Source organism: Ailuropoda melanoleuca, chromosome 14 (genome assembly GCF_002007445.2).
Source record: "Ailuropoda melanoleuca isolate Jingjing chromosome 14, ASM200744v2, whole genome shotgun sequence".
Lineage (NCBI taxonomy): Eukaryota > Metazoa > Chordata > Mammalia > Carnivora > Ursidae > Ailuropoda > Ailuropoda melanoleuca.
In genome coordinates this window covers 24,886,786-24,903,458 of record NC_048231.1, presented here as the reverse complement: position 1 = coordinate 24,903,458, position 16,673 = coordinate 24,886,786, and the positions used below count along the sequence as shown (strand labels likewise).

The window sequence follows — 16,673 nt, the reverse complement described above, 5'->3', positions numbered from 1 at the left end:
TATTAAAGAGGTTAGTTATTTGGGTAGGGACACAGCTGGCAAGTCAATGAACCAATATTTGAACTCCAAAGCCAATATAATTTTCACCCTTTCATATGCCATGGATTCTTGAATAACTTTTAATAAAAGCAGTTCAAATTTCTAGTACTTGCATGATTAATATTTTGAACTACTTGCTAATTCTTTTGATAACTTCTTGGTCTAGCTATTTTTTTATTATTATATTTTCTAAACTAAACCTGATTAACTTGTACCCATGCTGCAGATGATTTACATATTTAATTGTGTTTATTCATATCTCCACAAAACACGTTGCTTATTTTTCCATAAAAAAGTACGTCACACCAAAGTGTATTTGCCCATACTTTGATCACTCTTCAGTAAAACATATTTTCAATGTGTTTTTCGTTTGTTTTTTGTTGTTGTTGTTGTCGTTACTGCTGTTAACATGTTGGTAATCTTATATACACATTTTATTTATTTATTTATTATTCATTATTTTTTTTCTTTTTGCTGGTTTGTTTGTTGTTTACTTTTCAGGTTGCACTGGCTTTTTAAAACTGATTCACTTTATAGTAATTCTTTCATTAGTGAAACCTATCTTTGTTAAAATAAATTATTTCAAAAACATGCCTCTGAAGTTTTGAATTTCCTTCACTATTCAAAATTAGTTAAGATTAACAACAATGTGCTTTTCCCTCCAGATAACTTCATCTTTGATTTACTCATAGGTTCCTAAACTGCCAGGTAGAATTTTAAAGTTTGGAAAAAAAATATTGTTAAATAATTTTGTAATACTTGCTTTGATAAATTCTTTTTAAAATGCTATTTCAGTAACTAATTTTTGAAAATAATTATTTTACTAACTTGGTTACATTTTATTCAATTCTCTTTATAGAATTAATAAACTTAAAAATTTCATAAAAAGGACCTGATGAATGAATGAGATTGTAAAAAAAGTGAGTAGATAATGATACCTCGATTTGTGTCCCAAGGATCACTTTTTATCTACACAGCTAAAAGACATTCATTCATTTAAAGTATCCATCACTGGACTGGAAAGTCTGAATTATATAAATACCTTTAATAAAGGAATGTTTCATTATTAAATTCAGGTGTATGATGTCATCAACTGAAGCTATTACGTTCTAGTAGGGATTCTTGGGCAACAACTCCAAGGCCAAATATTAACATCCAGTGCTACCTGGTAAGCAGCAGTTTTATAAATGTATTGAATGTTCTGGAAAGAAGTATTTTCTGATTATTCTAAAAATTCATTCTTTATTTTTAAGGTCATAATTGTATACTTTTTCAAGGTTCAAAGATAAGAAGTGGCACAGTCAGTGTTAAAATCTGTTCTATTTCATCAAAAATAAAGCACATTTATCATTCAACATTTTCCTGGATATTCTTCTCATAATTTCTTTTCTGTTGAATATTTAAAGTTTAATAGCTATTACATAAAAGGCTTACAAAGATAGAAGATGCACTCAATATTTTAAGAAACAATCTTGCTTCATACAAGTTTTATTGTAGGGAAATCTATCTTTAATAATTTTTATTGAAATAAAGTATTTTATAAATATGTCTACTTAGTAACATAGTTTGAACTTCCCTCTTTTGAGGGAAAGACAATTGAGTTAATAAGAATGAGTTTTGTTTCCACTTGCTTCTCTTTCTATTCATTTGCAATTTTTCAGCCATGATGAGTTTGAAAGAATCCGTCACTGCACCAAACACTTGACATAAGTTCTCGTGTTGACCCTTCACAAGTACTGTTACCCCATTTCACATATAAGGAGAGTGAGACTTAGAAACATTAAATGATAACACACAGGTACAAAGTGACAGTTCTTTGTGATTCCACGGCTCTTTTCGTAATTGTGCATCATGCTTCCCAAACATATTCACCTTACTGTTGCTCTCGCTGATGGGGGGCATGCTAGTCTTTGTAATAAAGTCAATGAAACCGAGTGTTTGCATGCTCCCTGTTTTCTCTCCTGTGCACATCTTCCTGAAATTTATAAAAAATATATGACAAAAATCAGTCCAACTCACTACAGCTAAACTTCATGGACAATTGACAAGGATGAAATGGAATTGAAGTCCAAAAGAACTTAAGAAATCAATGAAAGTCTTATGCTCTCAGGCTAGAAGAAACAAGCCAGAGAGGAATGGTCTCATCTGTGACCCAGGGAGAGACAAGCCATGTAACCCAACTTTCTGGACATGAAGTCCGTGTATTTTCAGAAAGTACCTGGCACTGAGTGTGTGTTAGGCACTGTGCCGGATGGTTGCTGGTGAGGTAAGTATTGTAATTACCCCATGGACAAAAAAGGAAACTGAAGCATAAATGGGCTCAAGGCCCAGGGTTAGTATGGACTGGAGCAAAGGTAACTCTCGCTGTGGACAGCTTTGAACTCAGACTCGGAGGCATCCCTCGTGTTCAGTAATTTAGCCCCCTTAGCATAGTCTGTATAGAAACTGCTCTTCTCTATCAGAGGTGATTGGCCTCCATCACAAAGCACTGGTTCCTGCTTAATCCAGATACACTAATGGAGTGCCCTGTATTCCAAGTAATGATGGGCAATACGTAAAATATTTAACAACAGAAAGAGCTGGGGGGGAATCTAGCAAAACAGACACGAGCCCAAAGAGAAGAGAAATTGGCTCTAGACCATGGGAATGCCAGTATTGATTTATACTTGCCCAACAACTGCCCTGAAAACCGATTAAATTCAGCAGTCAAGAACTAGAAGAGAAAGTATTTTCCCCCAGCTTCTGAATATCTCACCTCCTGCATTTATTAAACGAGGACAGGCAGGATGAAAAGGAAAATAACGCTAATATGGACCACAGTGAGTGAGCTGCTTTGAGACTATTTTCACTACCATTGACAGAAAGTGTACAGAAGGAACAAACATCATCTGAAGAGGATGCATGACTCTTAACTACAAGTGGATACAAAATTAAGAATGGCATTGATTGCAAAAATTTAGCTGGGTGACAGCTGGTGGGCAATTTCATCTGCGTTGCAAAACCATTAAAATGCCCTTCCGGTTGGTTGCTACCCGCCCCGCTAGCGGCCAACCACGTGCAGCTGCAGATCCAATGGTTGGTCACAGATTAAAGGAGATGAAACTATGCCATTTAATGTTATAGATTCCTGAACAGAATGTTATTATATTGACTTTTTAATGTTTTAATTTCTCCATGTTTTCTGAGCACTCCTTTCTAGAGCGCATTTGAGACTCCTGAATTAACTTTCAGCAATAATCTCGCGTACGTGTGTTCTAAAGATCAGAAAGGAAACGTGCTTAGCGACGCTACAAAGAAGTCTATTTTTTTTTTCCATTCAACAGCGCTGCTCAGTGGTCCCAACCATCATAAGACAGACGACCTGGTAGGGTTCGGTGCTACCTGATGGCACCTTCCTTTCCTCAACTTTTCCAGAAAAAAAAAAAAAAAAAGAGTAGGAAAATGGAAAAACCCTTGTCAGACTTGTATTGATGGTTGTACGCAGTTACGTGGAATTTGGGGTGCTAATTACTTTTGAATAGATGACTCTTATGTATAATTCTGATCTTAATTCTCGTGAAGTTTGGTTTCTTTATATAAAGTGGGCAATATGTCACCCTGCGCTCGCAAATGAGGTTTGCCTGGAAAATACGTGGTGCTCGATGCCATGTATTCAGTGCTTGCCTGAGTCTGAGACATGGCCATCTGCCTCTGTACCTGCAGTTCTGACATCCTCCACACGTGTCTAACTTCACTGTCTCTATTTCAGGTCAAAGAAACTGATGACCATAAAACATAAGTTATTAAAAAGGCCAACGGGCAGAGACAGGTTTCTAAAATAAGTCAGCCTGTTTCAAGTCTGAGTTCTTAACAACTACCACCTCCCTTGCCTCCTTTTTTATGGGAACATCATTTCTAGAAGAGAACTATTTATTCTCGTAGCAAATAACCAAGATAATATGATGTGAACCTCTCAATAATATATGCCATATTTTAGATATAAGATATGACACAATGAATACTGAGTGTCTCATTTGATATTGTTGATGGAAACAAAAAAATAATCTACTTCTGCTTTTTACATGTGAAAAATTCATCTTGACTAGCAAACTGTCAAAATGTTTTACTTTGACTTTACATCTACCCGTACTTTGGGTACTTCTCACGACGACGACGTTTTGTTGTAAGACAGTTCTTTAAGATATGTCTTTATTTGCCTTTCTGCACGTTGGTTCAGAGCTTTTAGGTTATCTATAAAATATAAAAAATATGTTCTTCAAATCATTTAAATAGTTCTCTCAGCCCTCCTTATGGGTGTAGACATATCCTGATTTTGTAATAAAGCTTTCAAATCAGATAAGTGTGTGGTCATCAAATAATGATGAAAACAATTTCTATAGAAATTATCATGGGTAAACAAGAGATTTTTTTCTTTTTTAGAAAATGTATGTTTTGCTTATTCTTGTAAAGTGCATATTGTGGCATTTGAACAAGGCTAATTCTACATATCCAGAATTCCACAGAACATTCTGAGGCTTTTTAAAAAGGCATCCAGCCATAGAAGATTGACAAGGTAGCTATTATTTGAGCTGCTGCTGTTCAGGGAAGCCTGGCCCCACAGGGAGCCTGATATCATGGCAGGTTCCCATGTGTTCTGTCCACATTTTACCCAAAAGCATGTACTGAACACCTGCCAAGGGCTGGATGCTATACTCAGCACTGGATGAGATGCAACCGACAGAGTATGTCCTCTGTCTCCAGGGGGCTCAGAGCATCAGCATGACACAGACCCATGAAAACTGCAATGTATAGATGCCATAAATAAAAGTACTCTAAAGTTATATTAGCTTCCCAGAGGGGTCAGATAATTGACAGATGAGATTTGAGAAGCTTCCCGAAGGTGAGGACACTTGAGTTGTTTCTTGAGGAAGGAACAGGTCACTAAGCAAAGGAGAAAGTGAAAGTCATAGGATAAAGGACCTTGAGCAAAACTATAGCTGCCTGAAGGAGCTGGAGGTTCCTTGGAGATAGACTCTGTTCATGTCAAATATGGATCTAGTCTAGAGCACATAATGAACGAGGAGGTCATACTGGTAAGGAATGTCAGAGAGCAATGTATATATGACATATACATCATACAAAGAGTTTGAATTCTCTCTTAAAGTCATGGCAATGGAATATTTTGAAATCAAGACAGTGTCACAATCAGGCGTTCTTTACAGATCATTGTCCTTTGTCCCATGGTATGTAGGAAAGGTGGAAGTGGACTAGAGACTACGGGAAGGGTCTTAACCATGTCAAAGTTTGGAAACCAAGAGAAGAAAATACATTCACGAAATCTTACAAGTATCAGAAGTAGAAATGTTGCCAGATTATTGAAATGTAAGAGTGTGAGCACTTAAAGGAAGCAAAGAAGTGGGAAAAGCCTAACCCATGTATTGAATACCAGTAACTTCCAAGGAAGATTTCAGTGATGCAAAGTATACCGTCCTAGAAAACTGGACAGCTTCAAAACTTACCAGGCCTCAGCAAATATTTGTGAAATGAAAACAAAATGAAACTAACAAAGGCCCTACAACCCAAATCAGGGAATTTAGCAGACTCTCAGCCAGCACAATTTTATATTTGGTTAGGAATAGATTGACCCAATATGGAAGTTGATTATGTCATTGAAATGATCAGAATCTCCTTAAGGATGGAATGAAATTTTCATCTAGTTTAAACTTCATACCAAAAAAACTGGTAAATGGGTTCATCAGTTGGTGTGTGTGCTAAAAGGGAATGTTTTATAGTGCACCATCACAAATTCTTTATCCTTAACTTTCAATATAACTAATGAAAACAAAGCTCCTATAATATCCTCTAAAGCATACATTTTCTATTTGTGCTGTGAAAAAAAAAAAAACACATAAATCCAGAAGCCAGTTTGCTGAGGCCCTAATAGATTCTGACATATGAACATCTTCAGCAAAATCTACAAAATACTTCGAGCAACCTCTCAAGTATGAAACAAATTCATTACTAAAAATAACCTGACTCAAGTCCTTTTAATACTTCTTTCAGCTCACCCTGTGGGTTTAGGCATATCTCGATTCCATCTGAAGCTTTCAAATCAGATAAATGTGCAGCCAGCCAATAATAAAAAAACACAGAATTTCTATTAAAAAAAAAAAGCGATGGGTAACAAAGGGATTTAAAAGACAGATATTTTTAGGTTTTTAGAATGCTCCCTTGATTTGTCATGAACAATAATTAATAGATATATCCGCTGGGTGAAGTCGTGATATCTCCATCATCACAAATTTTAACCTTTGACAAAGAAGTTGTCCTGAAGCCTAGTCAGTCTTAAAGCTAGTCAATTTATTAAGAGACAGGAAGTAGTTAAAGAGTCTAAGAGTCATGTTTAGGGTTAATTCCGACTCTTGTTATTTACAGGTTTTGTGATCATGGACCAATCACTGTACTTCTCAGGAAGCTGAGTTTTACAATCTGAAAAAATGATGATAAAGTACCTTACATGGTTTAAGACAAAATGTGACCACATGTATCAAAACATTCTAAATATGGACTTACATAGGTGCTCAATGATTGTAAGGTGCCATTTTTCTTGTTTTAGATGAATTTATATTCAGGTGCCCAACAGAAATTTAAGGCTGCAAGTCTAATTACCAAACACAATTCCTAAATGCTCAATCGCGTAGTATATGTTTGAAAATTTAATTCAAATTCAATTCTAATTTTATCAATGCACTATCACTTAGCGTCCTCTATTAAACACCAAGATCATCTAATATATACAGCAAATGCATCATCAAATTTACCAAAAAGTACATAAGTTTCTTTTGTCACCTTAGACACTCTGTTAGGTGTGAGAAAATGTAAGTTACTACACGGTCTCTGAGGCTCTGGAATGTTTTAGAAAATGAGCTTATCGCATGATCTATGAGGTCCTTAGCAGCAGTCATGTTTTTGTCCGAATCCCCAGAAGAAGCTAACGTGTACTCTGTAGAAAGCAGATGAAGGGTAGATACTTTGGATGGACAGGTTTCTTTAGGAACACAGGAAAGTAGAAGATATGATTGGTTTGCCTAAGACTGTATTTTATTCTTCTACGAAACTTCGGAACTCAGCCAGGTGCCTGGAACAAAGTAGAGGGATTTTAATACCTTTTTTTTTTTTTTTTTTTTTAATGAATTGTATTCCTTGACTAAGGGTCGGTCTTCACAGAATAAGGTCTGTAATTCTTGGTCAAAGTAACTAAGAGTTGCCTGGACATTAGTTGACATAAAATCTCCCACCAAGTATAATATCAATCACCGGTTACCATTGTCTTTCATACTTAATTTTCCAACAGAGAGTCTACAAATAATTAACGCTACTTAACTGGAATGTCATGATTTTATTTCCTGATTTGATCTCTGTCAAATACATTATTAGTGAAATGGCCAAGAAGAGTTAGAGAAAGGGCTCTGGCAAACCTTGAGACTAATTTGTTGAACTGGAGCATATGAATAGATACATTTTCATGAGCGCTCACGGGAAGTATGGGTGGATGAGCTCTAAACAAATCTGAAGTAGAAATGTACCATGAGAATTCGTAAGGAAAATTGACATTTAAAATCAATAGCTTATGTTTTGAAATAGGGAAAAAGACTATTCCGATTGGATAACTACATTGGTATTTATCTCTATCCTAAACAACACAGATTTCACAAATACAAAACAATACGTTTGATGTATGTGTGTATACTAAAAAGATATTCATAGAAACACACAATCCAGTTGGGAAATAGAAAAGAACATGAAGATGTCATATAAACCCATCACACAAAAAGGGTCAAATGGCCTTAAAAAAACACAAGTTGTCTTCAAGGTAGGAGAAAAGGAAAAAGTCTACTACTTTCTGCATCCCTGCCACCCTCCCGTGTCATCAGGAAGCATCCCACATTTCTTTTTAACATTAACAACGCAAGTATTAGCTGTAACCCAATGAACTTACTCACATAAACACAATGTGGTTTTCTTTTAAAATAAGCCTTTACTGAATATATCAACAAGGTACTGTATAGTGTAGAGTGAAGTTTGGCGTTAACAAAGTGTGCGACATGGTAGGTCTCAGAGGATGTGTAATGCAGAATCTTCCAGCCCCTTGCAGTCCCTTGTCAGTGAGGACACACTAAACATAAACCGGAAGCAAATCAACATACGGTTCAAACAGTAACAAATCATCAGGATTAACTTTCAGTGAATATATACTGGTCCTAGGACGGACAGACAGTGGCGACACTTTCACCTTGCTTCAAAAAGGTTATAAATCTTACATCCCATGGATATCTTTATAAATGTGTGTGTTTGTGTGTGTGTGCACACACGTGTGTGTCTCATACGAGCTTAAAAGTGTCTGTTGCGATGGCCTTGCTTTGTGCTCTTCTGGTGGATGTGCCGCTAGAAAAAGAAAAATGAAAACTCTAGCACAAGAATCTGATCCGTTTGTTATAACAACAGTATCATACACGTACAAATCTTTCTCCCCACAATCTGTGACAAGCATCCCCATTGCCAGCAATTGTCTTTGGACCCTGCTGAAGAAATCAGAGAAGGACGTAAGCTACAGCTTTCTTCATTAGTATTTTGACTTAACAAAACAAAACAAAACAAAACAAAAAAACACATCAGGTCAGTTGTGACAAAGATTAAGAACTAGGAGAGGGTTTTGTTTTGTGTATCTCTTTCCCTTTGGGACACAAAGAAACTGCTTTGCTTTCCCATGAAGCCGGAAAATCATGGGCAAAACCATTCTTCTCATAGTCTAAAGTAATGTCTCCTTGTAGTACCTTCAAGAAAAATGCTATAAACAAAGATGCCAATGGAAGTTAACCACTTCATAGTCAAAAGTTGCACTGAGCTCTCTAGCTGAGGTTCCCCAAACTAGAACAGCAACCGTTCTCTGTAACTTCCGTTTGGACTGGGTGTCCTGCCGGCTACCTGCAGAGCTGGTTCTCCACAGAGGGGAAGGAAGTTGGGATCTTGTGAAATGACTAAGACCATCGGGATCTGCACTGATAGGAATTGGAGCCGTAGAATTAGCTACTTCGTTAATAATTTTGCCAGACCAGTCACATTACAGAGTTTTTTTGGTGGTTGTTTTTGTTTTTACTTCAGGGAACATATCTAATATATTTTCAAGAAACATCCATATAATTAGAAATTGTATTATTTCTCATGGGATAGAATGTTTTCCACTTCTCACACAGGGAAACTAGGCAGGGAAACACACTTTTTGTCTCTGCCTGTGGTTGTCTTTTGCGATGAGCTGTTAATGCATTTGACAGTTTTGAGGGAAACCCAGAGGCTCTCTCTGTTCAAGCACACCTCCCCAAACAAATAGGTATTAATGACAACCCATCGTATGAATAACAATCAATAATATGTGTGATCATGGCTACACCTTTTCCTTTTAGAATTGTCTCTGCACAGTGACACTTCCCTAGCTCTGAAAGTGGCTGTGTATGATCCAATCACCTTGTCTGGCCAGACGGCATCAAGCTCTTTATAAACCAGTCACTTACGTATGGCTTTGTTCACGGACTTGGTGTACACCTTCAACTGTGACTCTTGACTAATCTCAAAATACGAAACAATGACAGCAAAAGAGGCTCAAATAGAGTAGAACACATTCTCATGACTGAAAATGCCAATCAAAGCCTAATCCAACACCGATGGTTGGTTATTCAGCAGTTTTCCTAAGATATATAAGACATTACAAATTCCGTGATGTGCTTTCTATCCCGGTGTAAGTGCGAGCCCCAGGTATGCTATGACAAATGGGAGATTGGTCTCAGTTTTAGCAGTCTCTGCCTCATTGTGTGCAAGATCAAAGTGAAACCTATAACTACATTCTATCTCTTCAGGAACATCTTCTAGCAAAGGAACCACTTCAAGTGACTAGGTCTTCATTGTAGCAGTTAAGCCCCCAATAATTCTATGAATCCCATAAGACATCATAGAAACCTCTCCAACATTGGTATTCTTGACCCAAAGCAAAAACGTTTCAGCAGCCAAATATCGTGCTGGGGTTATACACACAACAGAAATAAATGAGGATGATTATTTTGTGGATAAGAGTGAAAAAAATCCCCAAAAGTCAAAGTACCATCATTTGAACACATAGTTTTATCTACACAGCCAAGGGGAAGAGGACAGTGGAAGGGAATTATCCAGTTAAGTACAGAAAACCCCATGTCATTGTCCTGAATGTTAATGGCTTACTGTTACACGGATCACCTTCACAGACTGTCTTGTCCCTTCGCTGTGTGTAATTAGCTTTAAAAAAGCAACAGCCAAAATTTGCTAGCTAATAGACTAAAATGGAAACCTAAGTCACTTTAGAATTAATTCAATTTAATTCGTAGCTAATTTCAGGTCAACTGACTGCAGTTTTGATTCTTGCTTCTACAACATTATAACTTCAGTTATATTTTCTGCTTACTCTGAGGGACAAAGGAGATTAAAACATATAAGTTGGGGGGTACATTATTAAAGAAAATAAAGCTCTTACTATAAAGAAAAGCTTGCATAGCATTTTATACCTAAACTTTTACAAAGAAGACACATCACAGTTCTATTTTGTTTAAAGTGAGAGAAAGAGAGAGATAAAGCAAAAATGATTGTGACATTAACTTCATAGGTCCCTAAAAAATGGCCACTGGTAAAGGAAATATGCAAAACAGGGCAAAATTTGATTTTAAAAGGAATTTTCCAAGGGTGTGTGTTTTTTAGATAATGTATGCGATCCATAGCCCTTCTACATCTAAAGGATGGAGAGTAAATTATACATACTTTGTGAAGATGGGCATTGCTTCGAAAATATCTAGAGTTATGCACAGACATCCCTCCCTTCTCTATGCCCTCTGCTCTGTGCCCCACTCTGCCAAGATTAGGGGAACAAGCCTGTGCTCCCTAACTTGTTCATTTTTCATTTATCCTGTTAATAAAAGATTGATTATCCCTCCAAGATTCCCAAAGAAGAGGGATATCCAAGACTGAAAAGGAATAAATGAAATTTCAAAAATGGAACAGGATCAAAGTCAGTCCAAGGTTTAAACTCAATATTGCTTTAAAAACAAATACATTATTTCAGCCAGCTTTGATGTGTCCTCATAGAATTATTAGCACTGAAAATTAGTATACATTTTAAAGTGTATAAGTATATATGGATATTTTGTGCAACCAGGACTGGCATCTAAACTTTTCTTTCCAATTTTAAGCAGAGTGGGGGAAAAAAACAACCCAAACAAATGTAGCATAAACAGCTAATTACGAAAATATATGTGAGGTGATTGGAAGACAAATTTGCAAGGGGATAAAGGTATTAATTCAAGCTATTTCAACATGATACTAACACAGTCATTTGATAAAGTATAGCAGAACCTCTGATCACTTGTTTTTGTGTAAATGGTATCAATAGTTTTTTAAATAACAAGTTTAGCATATTCCAAACACTAATCTCTTGTTGGTCTAAATATCATGTTGACATAGCTGCAGTGAATCTACCCAAATAATTCTCATTATCAAAAATAATTCCATTCAATATAATTCTTCCCGTTATTTTATTAGCCTCTTCTAAAAAAGTATTCTAGAATATATCTCTGTTGAATGTGATTCAACCTGACATATAATTTGAATAGTAACACTTTTAAAGGGAGTTTTCTTGCTGGAACATCCTATCTGTCCCTGAAGATGACCGAAATCAGACTAAAGTCTCTAACTCTGTTATCACGTAGGGTCAGAGAAGCATGAGGAGTGATTTTTAAGCTCCCGGTCAGAAAGCCAACACCCGGGTTTGAAGTTCTTTTCCAAATATGTCATTTGCTGGATTCTGCCGGGTTGGGTTAACTTATCTTACAGGAACGGGCTTCCTCGTGATGCTTTTCTATATTTCCTGCTTTGGGTCAAACCAGGGTAGCTATCTCCTTTCTTATATTTCGAGATTTTTAACTTCTCTTCCAGACCAGGAAATGCAGAAATAACGTGAAGGTATCTGGGCCATTTCTTGTTTTACCCACATCACTTAGCCTACCCTGATGAGTTCATTTGAATCTGCCCTTTCATCTGACCACCGACTGTAAGAAAGGAATTTATTCTGACAGCTTCCACAGCAAAATGGTTAATGTGCATCATGAGGAAGAATCACTCCGTCTTTTGCCTTGGCGTTGGGTTCTCCTTGTACAACCCTGTACAGTACTTCAGCGACTATTTTTTTTTTTTAAGATTTAAAAAGCAAAGAGTTACAAAACTGTTTGTAATTAACTTGAAATAGAAAAGATAGCACTTTTTTTTAAATCCCATTATATAGTACACCGTATAAATTACAGAGTATTCAAATGCACAAATGCATCTGGGTAACATTTATCAAATGTAATTCGCGTGTCTCTATGTGCACACACGTGTGTGTTCTCGAGCGTCTTACTGTCCACCTTCCTAACGCCGGGCCTCTGGCTGTCACGTGTGGCAGTGCTCCAGATCCGGCACGCTGCTGTTGCAATATCGCATGTTGTTGGAGATATGGCAGTCTGTGTAATTAATGCCCCCATTTGGGGTGTAAATGGGCTGCAGTCTGAAATCTCCTTTAAGGAGCTGATCGTTATTTAAGGAGACGATCTGAAAGCTGGTTTCGGTCATCTCCAGGATGGAATTGTCCTTCTTGGTGCCCGCCTCGCAATAGTCATCTTTCCGCCGGCCCCGGTTGTACTTCCACTTCTGGGACGTGTAGCGGCCCTTTTTGTGCATGTGCCAGCAAAAGACACTGAGCAAGACCACGAGCACGAATATCACCGCGCCCCCGATCAGGCCCGCCAACAGAAAAGGGGAGCCCATGCTGTGGGAAGTCGTCTGCTCGTGGCTGGAAGCAGTGTTGCTGCCATTGTTCAAATAGGAGGCGTGCGTGGTGGCCTCAGAACAGACGGTCTCTTCCACAGCTCGGTAGTTAAAAGCATCCAGTGGCACCAAACAAATCCGATAGGTGGATCTGGGCTCCAAGTTAACCAGGCTCAAGTGCTGCTTCTCGCCGCTGACTATGCGTTCCTGAACGATGCCGCCGACTAAACTGTGGCCCATTTTCACCCACGTGAGTTTGTACGCCATCACGGTAAAGAGAGAGAGCCAGCTGACTTGAATGGACGTGTCGTTCACGAAATGGATGGAGAGTTGGATCCGTTCCGCAGGAGGCGGGGTCACCCTTTCTCTGCCATCCCAGTCCGGAATCGTGGGCAGTCTGGCGGTGGTGGGAGTCAGGGGTGTAGAGCTTCTGCTGGGGCTTGGGACAGGGAGGGTGGGAGGCTGCGTCGTTGGAGAGGCTGTACTTGGGGCCGGGGTAAAGACAGGCAGCCCGGGAGTAGTGGTGGGGCACGACAACAGATTCATATTCAGCTCCCTGACAGCCATCCCCCGGACTTGCTCGGGCCCTTGGCACATGAAACCTCGCACGTTGAGAGATGAAGGGATGTATTTGAGCCATTCCGTGACCCATTTAATGCTGCAGTCACAAAACCAGGGGTTATTCCGAGCAGTGAGCTGCTTCAGGTTGGAGAGATTATCAAAGACCCCTTGAGTCAACATGCGCAGTTGGTTGTTGGAGATGTCCAGCCGTTCCAGCTTGCGCAGATTGGAGAAGGCTGTCAAAGGGATGTGGTTGATCTGGTTGTCCTGCAGGTAGAGCCTGATCAGATGTGTACCTGGGAGATCGGGAGGGGGGCGGGAGAGTGAATTCCGAACAATGGAAAACTCCTTGAGCTTGGTGAGATGGCTGAAGGTGCCCTCGGCGATGCCCTTGTTGGTCAGGAGGTTGCCGTCCACGATCAGACGCTCCAAGCTCGTGAGGTTCTGAAAGGCCATGTCTGATATGACAGCAATTCGATTTTCATCCACTCTCAGCTCTTGCAAATCCACAGGAAGCCCCACAGGCACACTGCTCAGGTGATTCTTGGATAGAAACAACAGTTTGAGGCTAATAGCCTCCCGGAAGGCCCCGTCTTCCACCCCCACTGTGGATATCGAGTTGTCATCCAGGTGAAGCTCCTCGAGCTTCAAGAGCTGGGCCAGAGCAGCCCGGGAAATGGTCTGAATGTTGTTTTCCTGCAAATGGAGAACTCTGACATTCTTGGGAAGGTTCATGGGGAATTCATCCAGTTGGTTGCCATAAAGGTAGACCGTGTGCACGGACCGGACGTTGTGCAGTTCTGCAGGAAATCCAGCATTATTAATTTGGTTGTTGTGGAGGTAGAGTACGGTTACGCCCTCCGGGATCCCAAGAGGCACTGAGGTCAAGCTTCGCTCATTACAGTAGACAAAGTTCCTATCGCAGCGGCACACGCTAGGGCACGCCAAGATTTTTGACACTTGTGAGTACAGCCCCAGGGAGATGAGAAGCCAAGATTTCAGGAAAAAAGCCCCATGGCTGGGCCACTGTGTGGTCTGCAGGCCCATTTCTGAAGTACAGAAACAAAATACAAGGTGGTGGGGAAAGTAAAAAGAGAAAAAAAATAAAATATATATATATATATAGCAAAACCAAAATGACTGGACAGGGTTCTGTTAAAGTCCAGGACTCCAACTAGAGGAAAAGTCTCGAAGGCCTGTGGTCTCTGGTCTTATCAGCCTGTGTTGTCTTCTTTGTTACTGTCCTCCATGTGCAAAAAAAAAAAAAAAAAAAAAAAATTCAATAGGGAGATTTCTTCTACACAGGCAATGAGTGAAGCCAAGTTATCAGCGGTCACCAGGGGCCCAACTGGGCAGGCAGAACTAGAACTCCCTTCTCGTGTTGTAGATCAGGTCAGTGGTGATCAGACTCTGAACTTCTTGGTTAAGCTCAATCTGCAATCTGTTGTAGGAAAGCAAAGAGAAAGAAGTCAGTTAAGGGTTGTAATGGATGCAGTGCTGATCTGACTCTTCACCCATCAAGAACAATGTGTCTGGGACCAAAGGACCAGAGGCAAGGAGTTGGTGTGAAGTGATGTTTTAAGTAACAATAATTTAGTTGAAAAGGTATTCAAGAATGGAATATGATTCTATTATCTGATCTTCAAAGGAAAACCACACTGTTACCTCTCACCCTCAGTGATCCTACTGTGAATTTTACATCCCAGGCAGTACCTTCTCTTAAATATCCATTTGCATATCCAAATAGAAAGTTGCAAGGCACACTGTTGAGTCCGCTGAATCAATAATGATAATCGCCTACAAACCCAACCGGTCACTTCTTGTCTCAAGATGACACAAGTGACTGAGTAAGAAATACAATTTGAGGGCACACTTGTGAAACCCTTTCTACTTATAAATAAACAAATGCAAGATAGGGACTGATAAAGTCGTTTAAAAAGATATGTCCTTTTGGTAGGATGCTAAGCGAAATTCAGTCAGTCAGAGAAAGAGAAATACCATATGATTTCACTCATGTGGAATTTAAGAAACAAAATAGATGAACATTGGGGAAGTGAAGGAAAAATAAAATAAGAGGAAAATTGAGAAGGAGGCAAAGAATAAGAGATGATGAACTCTAGGAAACAAACAGGGGTGCTGGAGGGGAGGTGGGTAGGGGGATGGGGTAACTGGGGGATGGGCATTAAGGAGGGCACGTGAAGGAATGGGCACTGGGTGTTGTATGCAACTAATGAATCACTAAATTCTACCTCTGAAACTAATCAAAAAATAAATAAAATTTAAAAAAAAAGATTTGTCCTTTTGATCTGACACTGTGAGGGAGGGGAATAAAAGTAATGCCCAGAAGCATGCATGAAGGCAGACAGAGGATTTCTCTTCCCCACTTTTCACCTCTTCTCATCTTTGTCTTTCTCCAAAATAGCTTATGCTCGATTTACCAAGGAGAACAACTAAACTCCAGTCCATGATACATTTCTGTTTATTCCCTCGTTTGGGACCTCCAGGCACACATGAGATACACCCTTCTGATGCCCTTGAGAGCTGCCAAGCTCATGATTTGGAATAAGTTGTTTCTCAACACTATTACCTTCCTCCCGTCTGTGAGGGTTTTTTTTTTTTTTTTCTTATTTTTCAAGAAGGACCTTCAGCAGACTGAAATGATAGAAGACCCAGTTAGGGAAGTAAAGGCAATCCACAGATAGTAATCATGCCTTCCTGTTCCAGAACGTGTCTGTCTGTTTTTAGATCAGAGAGGTAAAACAGTTAATTGAAAGGTGCCAGATTTGATTTCCTTACAAAATAAGCTAACATGACAGGACATGGCAAGCTATGAGTTTCTTAATTCTCACCAATAGACAGAAACTCAAAACAACTTATATCTAGAAGCAAAGAGGAACTATTGGAAATTGTTCCCTTAGCTATCTTTAGAAACATAATTAAAAAAAGAAAAAAAAAACTATAAATGCTTTTTAAGTGTCAAGGATATTGTAAATTTGTTCTACAACTTAAAAAAAAAATTGTGAACCAACTAAAAAACTGCCTCTGTTGACCTGAAACAGTAAAACGCATGTTTTATTGTCCCAAAACCTTTAAAAACGAAGGAGCAGGGATAGGGAATCTTTGTCCAGGAAAAAACAGACTGAGCTATGATACTTTATTAAGAACCAAACATTAATTTGTTAAAACTTACAAATATACATTTTACCACTAGACAGGAG

General features: G+C 38.8%; 1 protein-coding gene across 4 annotated transcripts in view; it reads right to left on the bottom strand.

The window, feature by feature from the left end:
* Positions 1-8,033: 8,033 nt before the first annotated feature.
* The window catches only part of FLRT2 (fibronectin leucine rich transmembrane protein 2), a 97,420-nt gene continuing 88,780 nt past the window's right edge, over positions 8,034-16,673 (bottom strand). For all 4 annotated transcript variants that reach the window (XM_034642276.1, XM_034642277.1, XM_034642275.1 and 1 more), the window contains one exon: positions 8,034-14,896. In XM_034642276.1, coding sequence (XP_034498167.1) covers positions 12,520-14,502 — 1,983 coding nt within the window. In that variant the 5' untranslated portion in view covers positions 14,503-14,896 and the 3' untranslated portion in view covers positions 8,034-12,519. The remainder of the gene's footprint in view (positions 14,897-16,673) is intronic.